This window comes from Gymnoscopelus braueri (genome assembly GCF_963280865.1).
Source record: "Gymnoscopelus braueri genome assembly, chromosome: 19".
In the NCBI taxonomy this organism is placed as follows: domain Eukaryota; kingdom Metazoa; phylum Chordata; class Actinopteri; order Myctophiformes; family Myctophidae; genus Gymnoscopelus; species Gymnoscopelus braueri.
Window position 1 is genome coordinate 17,022,750 of NC_137621.1, and position 20,869 is coordinate 17,043,618.

Below are 20,869 nucleotides of genomic sequence, written 5' to 3' on the forward strand. Positions count from 1 at the left end.
CCCCATTTATATTGTAAAATCAGTGTTAATTTAACTCTGAGAGTGTACACAGAGTTACAGACCCATACGGGTCCATTTGATTCCTAACTATCCATCATTTAGCTGGGGACCCCCTGGAACTCCCTCAAGGACCCCTGGGGGTCCCCGGACCCCACTTTGAGAACCAATGGTGTATGTTGTTGTACAGTACACACTCACAGCGCGTCAATTCCTGCCGCGCTGCGAGCCTGTACATAAACTATTTTTGATTTTTTTTTTTTTAATCTTGAAAGTGTTTGAAACACTTTTATAACACAAATCTTCTCTTCTGGGGGTCCCTGGCTAAAAACATTTTCAGATGGGGTGGGGGGGGGGGGGGAGGGGTGGGTCCGCGGCCAAATACATATAATTTTGGGGGTCTTTGGCACGAAAAGGTTTGAGAACTACTGATTTAGAAGGCATTTGTAGAATCAGCCTCAGGTCTTAATGGGTTAATGACTTATTTCCATGAGGAAAATGTGTTTACAGACTTTGCTAACATGACACACATCAGACGAGCTCGAGCGCTCCAAATGGGTTTTCAAACGGATGAATTAACACTGAGGATTTGAACGAGCACTTTGACAAAAGTCAACTAGTTAGAAAGCATAAACTGCTACAAATATGTTCTGCCACTAACAGGCCCTGTATTATTAACCCTTTAAGACCTGAGGCAGATTCTACAAAATATCTTCTAAATCCTAACTGTTTTTTTGAAAAACCTTATGCTACTATGTCAGTGATTCTCAAACTTTCATGTCAAGGACCCCCAAAAAGTATATGTATTTGGCCGCGGACCCCCATCTCAAAATATTTTGTTCCAGGGACACCCCCCAGAAGCAAAGATTTGAGTTACAAAATGTTCGCTTTAAAAAATATATATATTCAAAGATTTGCACAAATCTTTGAATAAAGATAGCAGATCTACAAGCAGATCTACAAGCTCGTAGAGCTTGTAGATCTGCTATTTTTGAATAGCCAAAGTGTAAAACAATGCTTTTTAGCATGAAATGAAAAAGTGACACAGATGCGTTCCGGGTCTTAATGCGTTAAAACATATTGTCGCATTTGAAGATCACAGCAGCTTGTTAATATTGAACAGACAAACAAACATGTCATGAAGTATTAGGTTGCATTGCCGCATAAGGCTTGGCAGCTTGCTGAAATTACAAATGAGTCTGACATGGGAAAAAAAAAAACACATCTGCTGGTGGAGAGACAAAGCCTTCTTTTACACTAAACTGAAGACAATAACGGGGGTCCTCTTAGATTCCTATACTTTATGAAATATTCATGTTCCACAATGCAAGATCAATCGCGTCTGCTTACTGCACGCCACTGACATTCCTGGGGTAATTTCTTCATTTTGGTTGGCCCCGATCGATAGCTCATTACAGCAGCTTTTCGCTGGGTCTTCTCTGGGAGGGCCTGCTGGCTTAATTCCCTCAACATCCTGGGTCTATCGTATCTGCCCGTTTCATCACACAACACACCAATCTAGCTTGCTTTTCTTCTACTCAATATAACTTGAAAAAGTACAAAATTCTAAATGTGTAAGGAGAGGAATCAATACTGCAGTATACAGATAATAGATTGGAAAATTATGCTCATGCACACCACGGGTTATTACACTAGTGTCCATGTGATCAATACCACACAGGGCATAACTTAGCATTTTTAGCAGTTAAAATGCAACTCTATACCAGCCAAAGAATCGCAAGAAATCAATTAGATTTGACTCTTGAAGGATGGCCAAGAAATTCTATCACAAATCTTGCTTTGGAAAAGCCAACCCACACACCCACACACACACAACATTTTCAGAGCCTCACTTGAGATATGCATGCAGGCGTTAACAGTTGGCAAAACCATATGTTGGGGCACTGGAACAAAACCACAAAACATCCGCTCACAGATTGCTTCAAAAGGCACAATCTCTGTTTGGTCCAAGAAGGCATCACACAACAAAGCCCTGTGTACCTGGCTCTGTAGAATCCAACCTTTGCCATTAGGTTAAAAAAGTCAATGTAACGGATCAATTACTCTTTTAATTCCAAACATGAAATGACAGTGGACCTCATAAAACTGTAGAACTACAAGCTCGGCTATTTTTGGGGAAGAGATACAGGTATAGAGGAAAAACGTAGGGGGCCTGGTAGAGTACAGCAGTGGTTCTCGATCTTTTCAGGCCGCAAACCCCCAAAAGAATCATATTTGAACAGGGGACCCCCACCCTGAAAGTAGGAGTTGAGGCACTACATTTACTTTGCCTCGGTTCCACAGATAAATATTGTGAAAATAGCAGATCTACATGCTCACGACGCCTCGCAGCTTGTAAATCAGCTATTTTCGCATTTTTTGGCGGTGAAACCGCCCCTATATGTGAGGTTTGGATATTTGCACCCCCCAATCCTGCGCTGTGATTGGCCACCAGTGTACCCCCCTAACCCTGCACCGTGATTGGCCAATCACAGTCTATTCAGGACTGTGATTGGCTAGTGAAACATGACACATGTGCATAGCCCTATAAATAGGACTATGCACTTTAAAAAAAACACATTTATGGGTTTTTTTAAGTGAATCTAGCTAGCAAGACACCGCCCACTTCACACTGGGTGTGATTTTTTGTCTCTTTCTGACTTCTTATAGACCCCTTAACTCTTTGACTGCCAGAGTATTTTCATAAAGTACTCCCCCAGTGCCAGCAATTTTCGTGTTTTTTTATTTTTATATTTTGAATTTTTCTCATGAAAATAATTTAAGGACACATAATGTAAAGACCCAGCACAAATCCGCCACTAGAGCGCAGCACATGACAGCTTTGATCATGTCGTTGGGTCTCTCTCACCCTTCTTCATAGATTAGACAAGGAAAAACATGAAAACGGATGTGACGTCCCCCCCATTGTTTTGATCGGCGAAAATTACGTTGTGATATACGACGGCGATGACTGATCGTCACCCAGACCATAGATTATAGAAGAGAAACTGTCCGTTTGTCCGTCATACCGTGTGAAAGACCGTTTATTTACCTATTTTGGACGAAAATGACTGGGGAAAAGAATCAAAAACCGGAAACGGAATCCAGGTCATGAAACCGGATGCAGATGTCCGTGAAGTAAGTGGAACTCGAGAATAACATTGAATATTAAGCAGCATAGCGCAATCAGAGATTAAACAATGAACGCGCGTCCAGCGCGTCGAGCGCGTCGACGGCCAACTGGACAAAGTAGCACTTGACGCGTTATCGCGTCGTCCGCAGTCAAAGAGTTAAAAGACGACGTCACGCTGGTTGCAAGCGTCATACTGCGCAAGCGTCAAACCCATTCTGTCAGATCTCGCTAGGGTGCGCAGCACTAGCCAACACACAAGAGGGGGTTGGGGTGTGCTGAAACTAGCGCACCCCGAAACAACAGGTTGAGAATTGATTGCATGAAACAATCACCTGTGCATCTAGTCTCAATGTTGGTCAACAAATAATTGGTCTATATTGTGTAGCAAACCAGGGGAAACCGAGCTGACTGGGGAGGTGATAGAGGGAGTGTACTACCCTGTCCAGGTTCTACAGCCACTAGGTAATTGGCATTGGTCACACCTGGAGCCCATCCACTAATCAACCAGCTGAACCTTATATAACCTGCCTCAGACAGCAGGTGTGTTAGTTGGTGCCAGACAACAAGGAGGCCGGACCTCTTTCACTACCAGTAAGAGGCTAGCCTGGGCAGCATATCTTTTCGGGTCAATGATCCGGTCGGGAACTACGTCACCAGGCGCGGATGACGCGTCATCAAGCGGCCGGATGGGCAGAGCCGGAAAGACCTCACCCTGACTCACCCCAAAATAGGTCCGTCCTAATAAAATCCTTGATGCGGCATGGTTTAGCTTATTTTTTAAATATAAATGTGCGTGCACTATCCGTAGACTATTTAGCGTCTGTATTATCCCAAGGGGAAATTCTATTCCATTTAAATAGGGATTGGGGAACCAAAACAAAGCGGCACCGCAAAACCGGATGGGCAGAATCCGGAGAAAGTTTTTTTTAAATTATTTTTTTCAATAGGCGTGGCCTAGACCGGATCATATGGGTCTTTAGTAACGCATACCAGGCTTTCCTCCGAGGTGGAAAGACTGGTGACGCGAGGTTAGTAAGAGGCTGGTAAGAAGGACAGTACAAGACAAGAGCGTCCCCCTGTAGTAAGCCTAAGCTCAAGGACAAAGACTGCAGCCGGGAAGAACCTCAGTTGCTATTTTGATCCACCCCCCCCCTTTTCCTTAACACATTGACCGCCGGGCCCGTAGTTCTACGGGCCGTTAAATCCAACGGTAAAGCGCCGATCCCGTAGCCTACGGGCTGCGGTGCTTTTTCCTTTTTTTTCGTTTTTTTTTTTTTTTTCAATTTTCTAGTACGGCACATTTCATTGTAACACCACCGGAAACAGAATTATTTGGGATCCGGTTTTGACGATCACGCCGGCTCCCATTCTAAAGCGCACACTGAAACTCAATTCTCTTCCTGTAGTTTTTTCTCCTCGCTGATCACTGTTTAACCTAAACCGTTCTAACTACAACATGGATACCCCGTTTGACACGTGGTTTGGACTGGTACACGCAGGGAGATGTCGCCGATGTAAACAGACCGTGTACGGCTCAATCTTAAGGATTTTAACAAGATCTATGGCGACGTGAAAAAAAACAAAAAACAACAATAAAACGTTGGCACTGGTGAGTACATTATGAGATTAACCTCTGGCGATCAATGTGTTAACCATAAAGACACTTTCTGTTATGCAAACTGACTCAGAGCCTCCTGTTTTATGGGTGAAACTTACCTCCACCCCCCTGGGTTGCCACAATTATTTGACAATTTGGGCAATGTTTGACCAGTTTTTATAATATAGTTTGTTGATTACATTTGATGCAGTTATGTGGTCTTTTTTTGCTTTTTTTTTTGTATTAAAAATGCCTTAAAAGTCCTTAAATTATCACTGTCATTGGGGATCCCCCCAAAATCATTTGGGGGCCCCTCCTGGGTCCCGACCCACAGGTTGAGAACCACTGTAGTAGAGAGAACAAAGTGTATACATAGGGTTTAAGTGGTTCATATTTTCTCAGATAGTCATTGTTGATAGGCTGAATATATTTCCCAGATACTCACTGATGAAGCCTGTTGAGACAGTACATACTGTATATTGTATATTCATGCTGCTATACATTTTTTTTAAATATATATTTTTTAATTTTCATACTTTATTTTCAGGGGTGCTGCAGCCCCCTCAGCGATGTGATGATAATATAAGGACACATTCAAGTATCTCACAATGTATTAAGTCACTAGCCTGGCATGGCCAGACTAATATCACTGTGTAGATATTAGTCTGGAATCTCTGTGTGGAACCTGCATTTCCAAGGAGCAGATAAAACAAATGTCTCTGGTGATAAACCCACCCCATATTTTGGCCATGTCAATATAGGCTTTTTTTAAATGTATTTATTTTAAGCTACAAGTTCACAACGCGTCGCATTGCGATGCAGGCCAAGGACCCCCTAGCTGAGAGAGAGATGAAGCAGGGACCCCCTCTATATTGTATAAAATTGTGTTTCAGATAAACTTTTGCTGCTCTTTTTTCCCACTACACCTATAACTCTTTGCCAAAAATAGCCAATCTACAAGCCGATCTACAAGCCGATCTGTCGCGCTGTGAGGCGTTGTGAGCTTGTAGATCTGCTATTTTTGGCTAAAGTTCTCCTCAGAAAAGGGATACTAGGGTTCAAGTGGTTAATGTAAAAAAAATCACACCCAGTGTGAAGTGGGCGGTGTGGTCATCACAGTGGTCATCACAGTGATGGAAGCTCACTTTAAAAAAAAGTGTTTTTTTTCAAGTGCATAGTCCTATTTATAGGTTATTAATTTCATCATGTGTCTCGCTAGCCAATCACAGTGCTGAATAGAGTCAGCCAATAGAGTCAGCCAATCACAGTACAGCTAGGGGTGTACTAATGCTAGGGGTGTACTAATTATGAGCCAATCACAGTACAGCGAAGGGTGTACTAATGAGGTGTCCCAACCCCACTTATAGGGGCGGCTACACCGCCCAACAACAAAATCATATCACACAAAGATTTGGCGGACCCCTGTAGTAACTCTGAGGACCCCCTGTCTGTCTGTCTGCTGTGTAGAGCCTGTCTCTCTGCTGTGTAGAGCCTGTCTGTCTGCTGTGTAGAGCCTGTCTGTCTGCTGTGTAGAGCCTGTCTGTCTGCTGTGTAGAGCCTGTCTGGCTGGGGTTTCTATGATGATCAATTTACCATATTAGGGACATCAACAGGCATCGACTTCCTTGATTGGCCAGCCCGACCCATCAGCGGATTGGTCAAACTTTGCATGACACTTATGCCAATGAACCAATATAAGTGGTAGAGCACACATTAGGACTCCATTCTGTTACACAACGAGACTTGAAGAATCTAAGTTGATCCCTGGAAGAGCTGTTGTGAGAAATGTTCTACTGGACACTAAATCTGAGAGGACAGAGAACAGAGGTGTTAGGCCATCAGGCTGCTTCTGTTGCCGTGGGAGACCAAGTCTACTCATTTGGAGGGTACATCAACAAGGATCGGATTGATGTTCACATCCTCAACACAGTGGCTTTACGCTGGAGAAAGTTGACACCAGTGACAACTGGAAGAGGAGAATTTCACATTGTGGTTCCATCCTATCGCAGCGACCACACAGCTGTGCTGATAGAAGACATAATCTACATCTGGGGGGCCGGTTATGATTATGACATAAGGAAATACTGCAACGTGCTGTATGCATTTGATGTCGACGCCCACAGATGGTTCAAGCCCAAGGTTTCTGGAACTGTTCCAGAGGAGAGGATGAACCACACAGCCTGTGTCTTGGGGAAGGTCATGTATATTCATGGAGGATACAATACAATACAAAGGACTGTATACTATAATGACATGTACAAGTTTGACACCACCACAATGCTCTGGTCTTTAATTAACACCAGAGGCACTCCACCTCCTGCTTCATCACATCACTCTGCCACCATCATCGGGACAAAGATGTTTGTATTTGGGGGCGGAGGCTCCTTTATCAACAACATCATCAGAGTGTTTGACACAGAGACCAACTGCTGGCTGAACACACCTTCTGCACAGATTCGTCCAGAAAAACGCTGGTGTCATTCAGCCTTTACCTACAATGGAGAGATGTACATATTTGGTGGACGAAATAGTGATAAAGGGAAAAGACCGTGTGGGATATACATATATAGGATGTGCTGTTGCATTGTGGGAGATCGTATCATCCTCTCTGGAGGAGAAAACGGCTGACCTGTACATGTTAGATTTAAGTCCTAGTCTGAAGACAGTATGCAAACTAGCAGTTATTCAGTACGATCTGGACCAATCAGAACTCCCACACAACATCAGGTGGGAACTGGAAGCCATGACTAACAACAGCAACACATACATAATATAAATAATACGGGGTCCAATAAGGGGTGTAGCCTCACGTGGATGTCAGACTTCATGTGACCAATCTGTGACGTCAGTCAACTATGACATAATGACTCCATATATGGGCAAGGTTTCAGCCCGATCTGACTGCCATTGACTTCCATTATAACATTGAAGTTAAATATATCAAATATAAAAAAAAAAAAAAAGGCAAGGTTCCAGCCTCATCCAAATTCCATGTGAGAATTCAAAAAAATAAAGCAGACATTGTTTATGTTTTTAAAAACAATTTGTCACAAAAAAATGACAAAAAGAAAAATCTCCACATTAATGGTTAAAAAACCTCCTAACTCCACTTGAGCTGTATGTGGGCAGGGCCGTGGGAAGACGTTATAGGTTAAGGGTGCTGTATGCACATGCATGCACGTGAGAACATTTTCGGTTTCTGGGGTTATTTTGTTAATCTAATTCGGTTAATTCGGTTCCAGAACACTTATTGCACTAAATCCCCCCCAAATAACGACCAACAACAACAGGCACATTATGCAAAAATGTTTTGATTTTTTTTCTTTATACATTTTTTTTTTATATATATTTTTGAATTTTCATACTTTATTTTCAGGGGTGCTGCAGCCCCCTCAGCACCCCCACTTCCCACAGCTATGTCTGTATATATATATATCCATTCATGTTTCAAAGGTGCAGTAGGGCAGGGGATGCAGTCGGCCCAAAGGTGTTTTCATAATTTACAAATATGGCCCCCTTTGAAAAAGGTTTGGACACCCCTGTCCCAAAGTCAGCAAAGTATACTCACTGTGCTGAACTAAAATGAGAATAATTTCCTGGTAATATCTCATAATTACACACAGGGAAACTTGACTGAGCAACAGGAATAGCCACAGCCAAGTACAGCTAAACCATAAATCAATCAAACAAATTTCAAAAGCGCTGGAACGAGCTCTCAACTCAACATATAAATCAGCTATTTGAAAATAGCAGATTTACAAGCTCACAACGCGTCGCGACCTACCATCTCCGTTGGTAGGTCAGTATGTCTTGATAATACCCAATGAATGGTCTGATAAATCGCGGGTAGGTCAGTATGTCGCCTATTTCGCCCATTCAATGGTCTAATAAAAGGTGATAATGTCCCATTCAATGCATTGATAGCATCCGAATCCGGTGGAAGAGAAGAGAAGAGAAGAGAAGAGAAGAGAAGAGTAGGGGAAAGAGGAATAGGGGACGCAGCTACCTCTGAATGGACGATATACTATAGCACAAGGCAACGCCAAAACACGTTTTTGTGATGAGTGGAAGTCGTCACCTGAACACCTTGTTCATTGCAACACGGGTGCATCAGGTGAACTCTGCTGACAGTTGCTGCTTGGGATGCCAGGTCAGGCCGGTCAGTGCCTTCACATAAATGAGACACACACACACACACACACACGCACGCGCGCACGCGCGCACACGCACACGCGCACGCACACACACACAGCCTGCTAATTGAGTGTCAGACTTTCATATCTGCTCTGCAGGAGTCCTCACAGCAGAGGGGTTTGCGTGTGTGTGTGTGTGTGTGTGTGTGTGTGTGTGTGTGTGTGCGTGTGCGTGCGTGTGTGTTTGTATGTTCCAATCAGTGGCCTCCTGTCAGAATTGATATATGATCAAAACACACAAGCAAGCGCGAGCATCGATGCAATATCAGCAACATGACATCTCTCTCCTCTCTCTCTCTCTCTCTCTCTCTGGCTCAGTTAGCCTCGGGTCACCAGGCTTTCCGTTTCCGCACGGCAGAAAGCCTGGTTTTTGTTCCGAACTGACTAGTGTGTGAGGCTGTCTAGGCCACGCCTACTCTAGAATTCCCCATCAAACATCTGGTCAGGCGTCACTGTTCCCTCACATGAATTCTGAATTCCAAATCGAGTCGTCAAGTCTCACCAGTTACTACAAGTTAGAATAAAATATGGACCACACGAGGTATACAGTACCAAGACGTATTTGAAGAAACAGGTATATGGATAGGCCCTATACCACTACAATGACCCTGGTTTCCGAAGGAATCATTTCCAGGAGCACAGGCTATATCCAGTGTCGGGCCAGCAAGTTCATTTATTTTTTTACACAACTGCTCTTACATAATTACAAACAAAAAAAGGAAAGTGTGGGGGCCACTTATCCATAAGCTGATATTTTATTCATCTTTAATCACCCTGCTACTCATTATGAAGCGAATGATTCTGCAGTGGGGGTGCATCTGAGGACAGACGTCGTCCAATTTTCCAAACGAGGATGAAGTTCTAGCTGAATATCTGCAGACTCATTATCCGCTCCTTTGCAGCTTGCAGATTGGTGAAGGGCTCATTCTGAATCACCCATAGCTCACAATCAGCACTAGAACCGCTTCATTTAGCCTGAATTTCGTCGCACGACTGTGTGTCGCAAGCCAATGTAACGGATCTACGCCGTGAGCTTGTAGATCTGCTATTTGTGTGGCGCGCGACAAATTATTAAATCAGGCCATACTCCTCCAGTGTTGCCAGATTCTGTGAGAGGAACAAGCAACCAGGTCTAGGAAAACCAGCCCAAAAGAAGCGACTATGCGCCACATGAGCACTTTAACACATGCATCAGCTATTTGAAAATAGCAGATCTACAAGCTCACAATAGCAGATCTACAAGCTCACAACGCGTCGGGATGCGACGCGTTGTGAGCTTGTAGATCGGCTATTTTCAAATAAAATCTTGCGGGGAAATTATAACAAGCAGATCTGGCAACCCTGCACTCCTCCTGTAGCCTCAGTTTACCCATGGCTAGAAATCCTCTTAGTCTGCCGTTCATTTATCTTTTCTCCTTTCTCTCTCTCTCTCTCTCTCCCTTCTCTCGCTTTATAGGCAATGGCCCGCCAGTGGTCTTTTTCTGCTCCCTCTCTCCGGGGAAATTACTTGGTTTCCAGTATTGTTAACTGCTTTATCAAGCTCTTCTGCCCCAATAACAGGGCAGCATATGGACGCCAGTGAGAATCATAGAGTCTCTACGTATTATGGCCTGTTTCCCACTCAGTGGCAGCAGTGTACAAGGCATTGATCAGTCGGAACGCAAAGTGTGGGTCTGTGTACGTTGTGCTGGTGTGTGCGTGCGTGCACGCGTGCGTGCGTGCGTGTGTGTTGCTGAGGTCTTCTGTAGGCTGAGTGGTTCAGCTGTGCCCTCGCTAGAGCTGATGAATAATTTCTGCAACGTGCTCTGCTGTGGCATGTCTGGTGCAGCCTGACTGCACCACACACGGCTACAGCCCCACTTTGCATTCAACGTGTGATCACACACACACACACACACACACACACACACACACACACACACACACACACACACACACACACACACACACACACACACACACACACACACACAGTCCCCTCGACATCCATTCGGTTAGCTGCCCCATGTGGAGGGATGCAACAAGCCGTCCAAACCTCTTAAAGGAGCAGTCATCCTTCGACTCCCAGGATCACGTCTAAACTTTAACAAAAGCATGAATTGCATTCGGTTGCCAAATCCGCAACTTTTTTTTAACCATTTTCAACATGGTGACCCTATTTTGGACATGCCATTATAGGCGATAGAATAAAATAAAAAGTAAATCATTTGAAAACAAATAACAGACAATCATGATTATTATTATGTTTAGATTTTCCTTCATTGATGATCTTAAAACACGTGGACAGTTCCATGTCTGCTATGCATGTCTGTCCCATTTGATTTTTTTGTTCTGTTTTATTTTGTGAGTCACCAGAACCAAGGACGTGCGTTTTCATGTAATCTAACACACGTTAAAATGGAGTTTGAACTTACTGTACAAGTTACTGGGTTTATATACAGTATAGGAAGGGGGGGTGTCAGATAAAATGAATATCAAATACCTAAATATTGAAGCAACTTAAAAACTGCCTGGGGTGCGCACAAAAAGACGGAGTAAATTTACCCTTTAACCCTTTACGACCGGGAACGCACGATTTCTTTGGCTATTCAAAAATAGCAGATATACAAGCTCATAGCGCGGCAGATCTGCTATTTATTGAAAAAACATGAAAATGTGTGCAAAATTGCAAATCATTGAATATCAATTTTTAAAGCAAACATTTGTGACTCAAATCTTTGCTTCTGGGGATTCTACAAATGTCTTCTAAATCCTAACAAAAAAAAAACGTATGTTGCTATAATGTCAGTGGTTCCAAACTTCCTTCATGTCAAGGACCCCCAAAATTATATGTAGTTGGCCGCGGACCCCCATCTCAAAATATTTAGTTCCAGCCTCCAGGGACCCCCAGAAGCAAAGATTTGGGTTACAAAAGAAATAAAATGTATATAATATTTAAAGATTTTCACACATTTTCACGATGAAAAAAAAAATAGCAGATCTACAACCGCGCTACAAGCTTGTAGATCTGCTATTTTTGAATAGCCAAATAAATCAAAAAATGACACAGATGCTTCCCCGGTCTTACAGGGTTAAGTGGTTAAAGATCGTTTGGAAAATCCTTTCAGTAGAATGATGGCATTCAGGTTCAAGCCCTGTGAACAGAGGTGGCAGTGCTGAAATGTCAGCCCTGTTTGGGGGGGGGTGGACATGCTGATGTGATGACCTCTACATGTGCCGGGGTGACAAGGGATGATTAGATTGGATTGGATTAGATGACATTTATTGTCCTCGGAGAGCAAAATGCTTCTCCCATGCTCACTTAATGGTTAGACATTACAAGACAGTGAAAAGACAAAACATGTTGGAATACAAACATAATAGTCCCACATATACCCTGTTGTACGCACAGATAGGTGAACGAAACGCACACAAATAATAAGAAAACTACACCTTTTTCTATGACACTATTTTTTAGTATGGCACAGGACTGTTTTTAACCACTTGAACCATATACAGTATTATATACTTTGTTGGGGGGGGGTTAGTGCCGGGTAGTACCGGGTTTACACTATGATCTACAAGCTCATAGTGCGGCACAGAGCGCCGCGCTATGAGCTTGTAGATCTGCTATTTTTTGAAAATGTGTGCAACTCTTGGAATATTTAAAGTGAACATTTGTCAAATATTTTGTCCCAGGGACCTCCAGAAGCAAAGATTTGAGTTAAAAAAGCTTTAAAAATATATATATTAAAAGATTTGCACACATTTTCAAGTTTTTTTTTCCTCAAAAATAGATCCTCCGCGCTATGAGCTTGTATATCTGTAATTTTTTTGAATAGCCAAAGAAATCAAAAAATGACACAGACCGCATTCCCGGTCTGAATCGGTTAAACGGCACTGTCAATAGACCACCGAAGTCTGACGTCATTTACACATCCTTTGTTTGTCTACCTGGTTCGCAGTTTTCCACCCCCGTTCTGAATCCCGTAGACGTATTTAATATCGCGTCAAATAAGAACTGTGTTCCAAAAATAAACAAGTGACCCCGGCGGTTTGACTCTTATGGATATGAAGCATCAACTGACGGTGAGAAAACGCTAATGTTACTTCCGCCGAATTAGTTACATTTTCGCCAGAAACAGACTGTATCAAATATAAGTGACTGACTATCATAAACGATACAGAACCTCCTCCCTGACAATAACGCCGGGACAGTGTGTTTATTTTTGGACCACAATTCTTATATGAGACGATTCTAAGATGACCCAATGTTATTCTCCATAGAGAAATTACTTCCGCAAACCTGGGGATGAACGAATGACGTCAGGACTTCGGTGGTCTATACAATACAATAGGCAACTGAGCGTCATTATCTCTTTAAAGGGGTAGTTCACCAACAATTTTTTGTTCTTTCTTTTTTTCTATCGATTAATCACCCCATGGAGACTAGAATTCATGGATATTTTTTGGTTTTCTTAGATTCCTAAGCCAACAATTTGATGTCCAACGGACCGGTAGGCAGCGGTTCCTGTAGGAGACACAAAGGAGACTCTTTGTGTCTCCTACCGGAACCGCTGCCCGCTGCCGGTCATCAAATTATTGGCATAGGAATGCGACAAAAACTAAAAGATATCCATGAATTCAAGCCTCCATGGGTCACTTTTGGGGGTGAACTATCCCTTTAAAAGTTATTTTTAAGATTGCTTCACAACACCACACGGCAGTGGGCTGACAGTCGATTGGTTATCGGTTGTGCTATGTTACGGGCCAGTTGTTGTTAATGTAATGCGATGGATTACTGAGGCAAGTCAATTGAAGGAGGGCATTTTTTGGGCGGTGAAACCGCCCCTATAAGTGAGATTTGGAAAAATGTACATTTTCCTGCGCTGTGATCTGGGCCCAGGAAATTTGTAGAATTATCCTGCGCTGTGATTGGCCAATCACAGTCTATTCAGGACTGTGATTGGCCAGTGTCACATGACACATGTGCATAGCCCTATATAAGAAACCATAACTTTAACGTTATGGTTTCGTCCATCATAAAGAGTGTTTCAATAAATGTATTTATCTTTTGTACATGATTGGTTGACTCCATTCAGTATTGTGATTAGCTAGCAAGACACCGCCCACTTCACACAGGGTGTGATTTTTACATTTCATTAAGCTTTTAAGAAATGCTCATTAGTGAGCATTTTCAACACATTTCTACATCCATAAAGGAAGCCATTAATGATCATGTTGATGTTGTGTGGGTTGTAATTATTAGAGAAGAGTAAATGGTCCCGCACACTGTATTAAGCTTGCAAGAGCATGTTTTGTGTTATATAATAATAAGGCAACGTTTCGATCCCAGTGGCTCTTCCTCAGAGCCTGAAATCAATCAAATCAAACAAGTTGTATTTGCAAGCTTAGTGCAGTGTGTGCAGGACCCTTTCCTTTGGTCAAGTGCAGTGGTGTAAAGTACCTAAGTACATTTGCTCAAGTACTGTACTTAAGTACAATTTGTATGTATTTTTTACTTTACTGGAGTATTTACAATTTTCAACACTTTTACTTCTACTCCACTACATCTCAGAGGCAAATATTGTACTTTTACTCCACTACAATTATTTGAAAACTTTAGTCACTAGTTACTTTGCAGATATACATTATTATATTATAAAACATACATTAACCACTTATTTTATACCTAGGCTATTTGAAAATAGCCGATCGCGATGCGACGCGTTGTGAGCTTGCAGATCTGCTATTTTCAAACATTTTGATGCCAAAATACCTTTGTACTTTTACTCAAGTAACATTTTGAACACTAAGGCCTATCACTTCTAACAGAGTATTTTTTATATTGTGGTATTGCTACGTTTTACTTAAGTAAAATATACAAGTACTTCTTCCACCACTGGTCAAGTGACATCTCTCCAATGCTGTGCGCACAAGGCTTTATGATCCGAAATAGAATATGCAGTATATGTTGTGGCTGACATGTAGAAAAGTAAGCTCTTGCATCTGTGAGCAGCTTATTAAAAGGAAAAGCACAGGCAGGGGTAGTGGTATGTGAAAACAACCAAACACCTCCCAATGCATTGTGGGTCTATCTTCCACAAGCCCTCCACTCATCTATCCCGGATGACTAAAGTGATTTCAGGCATCTGTATCTGTGGCCCATGTCTTTTCTCAAAGATGTCAGATTACCAGATAAAGTCATCATGTCTGTGTAATAAAAATAGCTTATTTGTTAAGAAGCGACTCAATTCGTAAGTAGCACTTATTTGAAGTGCAAGTTACAACCACCGTTTACGGTATATACTTAATGTACTTAATACTTAATGTCCACAGTGAAAATAGCCAATCTACAAGCTCACAACCCGTTGCGATGCGTTATGAGCTTGTAGATCTGCCATTTTCAAATAGCCTTAAGTATATAGTATAAAGTGGTTAATGCATGTTTTGTAATAATAATAAACATCTACAAAGTAACTAGTAACTAAAGTTTTCAAATAATTGTAGTGAGTAAAAAGTATATTTGCCTGAAGTAAAAGTACTGAAAATGTAAAATAGTCCAGTAAAGTAAAGATGTAATGTAAGTACATGTACTCAAGTATACGTGTACTCAAGTATACGTATACACCACTGCCTGTACTGTCCTGCTAGGCTGACCATGGCAGGGTTAAATAGATGTTTATAAAACTATAGGCCTTTTCAACCAGACAGATCATTATCATTGGATCATGTCTTCTCTGCCCGGTGGAAACCTCATTATGTATGGAGTTACATTTGTGTCTTTATTAACCAAACAAAAGAAAAACATTTGAGAGAGAAAAAATATAAACAGAGCAAAGAATAGTTTTGAAAGAAAACAAATTAAAACAGCAAGCAAAAAATAATAATTTGTAAGCAAAGGAAATTATATAAACAGAACAAAAAATATTTTTAATTAAAACAAATTAAAAACGCAATCAAAAAAATATATTTGCAAGCAAAAAAAATTTAGATTTGAAAGAAAATAAAAAATAATTGAGAACAAAACTTTTAAAATTCAAGAGTAAAAAAAAACGGTTTAAACTACATAAAACAAAATACTTAGTAAAATGTTTGGGTAATAAAATGTGTTTTTTTAAAATGTGTTTTTTTTCCTCATTTGCGAATGAAAGTTGTTTTTTCTGATTGCAAAATGCCTTCTCTCTCAAAACCTATGTCTTTGGTCTCGATTTTTTTTTTCTCTCTCTTGGATTTGTTTGTGTGAGAGGTTAAAGTTCAGAAGGCGGGTCCTACGCTGATAGATGTAAGACACCTCTCCATTGGTCACTTGGAGTCTGAGTGACAGCTCCCCCTTCCTTATGTAGCTTGTTGAATGCAGGGATGGAGGTGTGTTACGGCCAGCATGGTTTTTTGATTATTATTATTATTAGCAGTTTGCAAAAAAAACATGAAAGTATAATGCAAGGTCAGCTAAGAGTATTTAAAACCTAAGAAAGATTACTTGTTTCCATTGGGGTCCTTTGTACTCAATTCATAGAGACATTTAATGACAGACAGTATATACACTACTATGCAAAACATCATAAAAACAAAAACAAAAAAAATATGTACAGTAAACAGTTTGAGTAAACAGATTGATGGAATACTTTATTAACAGTAGGATACAGAGGTACAATTGTACAATGATTGTTATAAGGATAACACAAAAAGGCTTGTTTCCATTGTGGTCCTCTGGGACTGAGGTCAGAGCTCCATTCCAGCTCTGGACGCTACACTATTCGTTACAATATTGAGCATTTTAGGCTATTAGCAATTCAGATGATTCCCTAATGTTAGGTTTCTGTTCTACTTACAGTTTGTGATCTGTATTTAAAATTGTTGTATTGTTGTTACTGTTATAGTAGGCCAGTAGTTCCCAAACTTGGGATCGGGACCCTCAGAGGGGGTCCCCAGATTAGCTTAATGGGCAACATTGTTTTCTCTCTCAACAGTAAACAAACCAACCTATACAGTATAAGTGTATACAGGGTAACACATTTCTAAAGTGACAATTTAATGACTTTTAAGACCTTTTTAAGGCATTGTGCGCTTGTAGTTCGGCTATTTTCACAATATTTATCTGTGGAACCGAGTCAAACTAAATCTAATGCCTACAATTTCAAGTGCTTGTCAGGGTGGGTGGTCCCCAGTTCAAGTATGATTATTTTGGGGGGTCCCCAGTTCAAATATGATTATTTTAGGGATTCACAGCCTGAAGCACACTATCAGACGAAACGTTTCCAAAGCAGTCTATCTGGAATGGGCCTGGCCAATAGGCCAGTCACTTCAGCCTTGCCTTAATTAGAATAACGAATATAACATAAAATAATGTAGCTTTATTTTATAATTTCAAAGGGTTCCGAGGCTGTGAATCCCTAAAATAATCATATTTGAACTGGGGACCCCCCAAAATAATCATACTTGAAGTGGGGACCACCCACCCTGACCCAGGCATTAGATTTAGTTTGACTCGGTTCCACAGATAAATATTGTGAAAATAGCCGAACTACAAGCGCACAATGCCAATGTCTTAAAAGTCATTAAATTGTCACTTTAGAAATGTGTTACCCTGTATACACTTATACTGTATAGGTTGGTTTGTTTACTGTTGAGAGAGAAAACAATGTTGCCCATTAAGCTAATCTGGGACCCCCTCTGAGGGTCCCGATCCCAAGTTTGGGAACCACTGGCCTACTATAACAGTAACAACAATACAACAATTTTAAATACAGATCACAAACTGTAAGTAGAACAGAAACCTAACATTAGGGAATCATCTGAATTGCTAATAGCCTAAAATGCTCAATATTGTAACGAATAGTGTAGCGTCCAGAGCTGGAATGGAGCTCTGACCTCAGTCCCAGAGGACCACAATGGAAACAAGCCTTTTTGTGTTATCCTTATAACAATCATTGTACAATTGTACCTCTGTATCCTACTGTTAATAAAGTATTCCATCAATCTGTTTACTCAAACTGTTTACTGTACATATTTTTTTTGTTTTTGTTTTTATGATGTTTTGCATAGTAGTGTATATCTGTCTGTCATTAAATGTCTCTATGAATTGAGTACAAAGGACCCCAATGGAAACAAGTCATCTTTCTTAGGTTTTAAATACTCTTAGCTGACCTTGCATTATACTTTCATGTTTTTGTTTTTCATGTTTTTGTTTTTTTTGCAAACTGCTAATAATAATAATAATCAAAAAACCATGCTGGCCGTAACACACCTCCATCCCTGCATTCAACAAGCTACATAAGGAAGGGGGAGCTGTCACTCAGACTCCAAGTGACCAATGGAGAGGTGTCTTACATCTATCAGCGTAGGACCCGCCTTCTGAACTTTAACCCCTCACACAAACAAATCCAAGAGAGAGAAAAAAAAAATCGAGACCAAAGACAGGTTTTGAGAGAGAATGCATTTTGCAATCAGAAAAACAACTTTCATTCGCAAATGAGGAAAAAAAACATTAAAAACATTTTATTTAGCAAACATTTTACTAAGTATTTTGTTTTATGTAGTTTAAACCGTTTTTCCTTATTTTTTTACTCTTGAATTTTAAAGGTTTTGTTCTCAATTATTTTTTATTTTCTTTCAAATCTTATATTTTTTTGCTTGCAAATATATTTTTTTAATTGCGTTTTTAATTTGTTTTAATTAAAATATTTTTTGTTCTGTTTATATAATTTCCTTTGCTTACAAATTATTATTTTTTGCTTGCTGTTTTAATTCGTTTTCTTTCAAAACTATTCTTTGCTCTGTTTATATTTTTTCTCTCTCAAATGTTTTTCTTTTGTTTGGTTAATAAAGACACAAATGTAACTCCATAATTATGTACAAAACAGGATGGAAGGAAGCAATGCTCATGAACTTCTTCAAGACTGCAGAAGTTTAAACACACGCACGCGCGCAAGCGCGCACACACACACACACACACACACACACGGTAGCCCAACAGCCAACACTGATGCGCAAAACAATAGGGCACTATCAGCGCCTCTAAGGAATGAATGGGTTCGAAAATATACCAAGCAAGCCAACCGTTATATAGACCAGAATTGTGAGAAAGAACCTTCCACATCAGTCAGTATATCTAAAGCTCCGAGAGACCTAGCTCTGGTCCATAGTGTTAGAAGGAGTTCTCCTTAACGCTATGGTACTTTCGACCCGCTGCCCGCACACCCGCGGCAGCGCAGCCTATCGACTTTAGTCAAAATAAAAAATACACTTTCGCTACTCACCAAAACAAAGACGGTTTTAAGATGCTGAAAGTCTACTTTCCTTAGTGGGAACACTCGGAGCCCCCCCACCTCACGTCTAAAATACACTTTTTGGCCAGAAAAGAAAATATTTCACCGGAAGAATAACATTTTGTCAATAGAAAAAAAATCCATTGACCAGATCTGTAGAGGGCGCAGTGGAGTAACCAAAAAAATGTTTTCCTTCCGGAGAAATATTTTATTTTCTGGTCAAAAGGTGCATTTTAGACGTGAGGTGGGGGGCTCCGAGTGTTCCCACTAAGGAAAGTAGGCTTTCAACATCTTAAACCCGCCTTTGTTTTGGTGAGTAGCGAACGTGTATTTTTTATTTTTTACGAAAGACGAGAGGCTGCGCAGCCTGTGCTACCGCGGGTGTGCGGACAGCGGCTCCAAAGTAACACAGCGTTAAGGAAGAACTCCTTCTAACCACCGTGGACCAGACAGAGCTACAGCAATGTTAGCCCCCTACGGAACCTCTCCCTCCGCTGTATAGCTCCGAGATGAGGTTCCTCGTTTCCCTCTGCCGTTTGAGCAGGACATTGTCGCACATTTTCCACTTGACATGTTTCTTACCCCTTTCTGCACATCGTACCCGAAAAGTAAAGCTTTCCCGCCATTCTCTCAGATGTTTTAAGTTCTAGCGCACCATAAAAGCTATCCAACGAGTTGAAGAAAGTATTTAATTTGCCTCGGTCCTCATCCGGTTACATGTTTAAGACATTGCGCAAGAGTTGCGCCCGTAGAGGTAACATTACTGATTCCCCTACTGGTCAAATGTTGAATTGCATCTTCTAATGCAAAATATTATGGAACCGGCTGAGGACAGAGGCGAATTAAATACTTTTTTCAACTCGTTGGATAGCTTTTATGGTGCGCTAGAACTTAAAACATCTGAGAGAATGGCGGAAAAGCTTTACTTTTTGGATACGATGTGCAGAAAGGGGTAAGAAACATGTAAAGTGGAAAATGTAATACAATGTCCTGCTCAAACGGCAGAGGGAAACCAGGGAACCTCATCTCGGAGCTATACAGCGGAGGGAGAGGTTCCGTCGGAGCTACTACAGCGATGTGTACTCACAGTTCTCAGGAACTGAATTTCATCTTCTCCTCCTCCATCTCCTCCTTCAGCCATGGTGGCTGTCTGTCGACGAGCCTGTTGTTCAGACCCCGGGAATCAGCCTCCACTGTCCGGCTGCAGCAGCACCGCGCCGCTGCTCCCCTCCTCTCTGATGGATACGAGCATATGATGATGTATGGCTAATCCACGGCCATGCAGAGGAGCGTTGTCTCTCTCACACACCCGCACCTCCTCGCTCCGTGCGTGTGCAGCTCCAGCGGTGCCGTGCGTGCTGCTGGACGGAGTGATGGTGTGCAAGCATCAAGCGTTGCCAGGTTTTGTGGGAGAAACAAGCCAACCAGGTCTATGAAAACGAGCACAAAAGCAGCGAGCCCCTTTAAACATATCACATCGGCTATTTGAAAATGGCCGATCTACAAGCTCACAATGCATCGCAGAGGAATGTTTTTTTTGTGAACAATTTAACAACACCAATCTTCTATGGGGGTCCCTGGCAAAAGAATATTTTCAGATGGGGGGTCCGCAGACAAATATATATATTCATTTGGGGGGGTCCTTGACTTGAAAATGTTTGAGAAACACTGGTTTAAACAACATTAGGGAACGAGCCCA

The 20,869-nt window shown here is 41.4% G+C and overlaps 1 protein-coding gene across 1 annotated transcript in view; it reads right to left on the reverse strand.

The window, feature by feature from the left end:
- Positions 1–20,311, reverse strand: part of LOC308074684 (ryanodine receptor 3) — a gene marked incomplete at its 5' end in the record, with an annotated part of 322,999 nt that extends 302,688 nt beyond the window's left edge. Inside the window, 1 exon segment of the mRNA XM_080414190.1 lies at positions 20,258–20,311. Within this exon segment, the coding sequence (XP_080270316.1) occupies positions 20,258–20,311 (54 nt within the window).
- Positions 20,312–20,869: the final 558 nt, after the last annotated feature.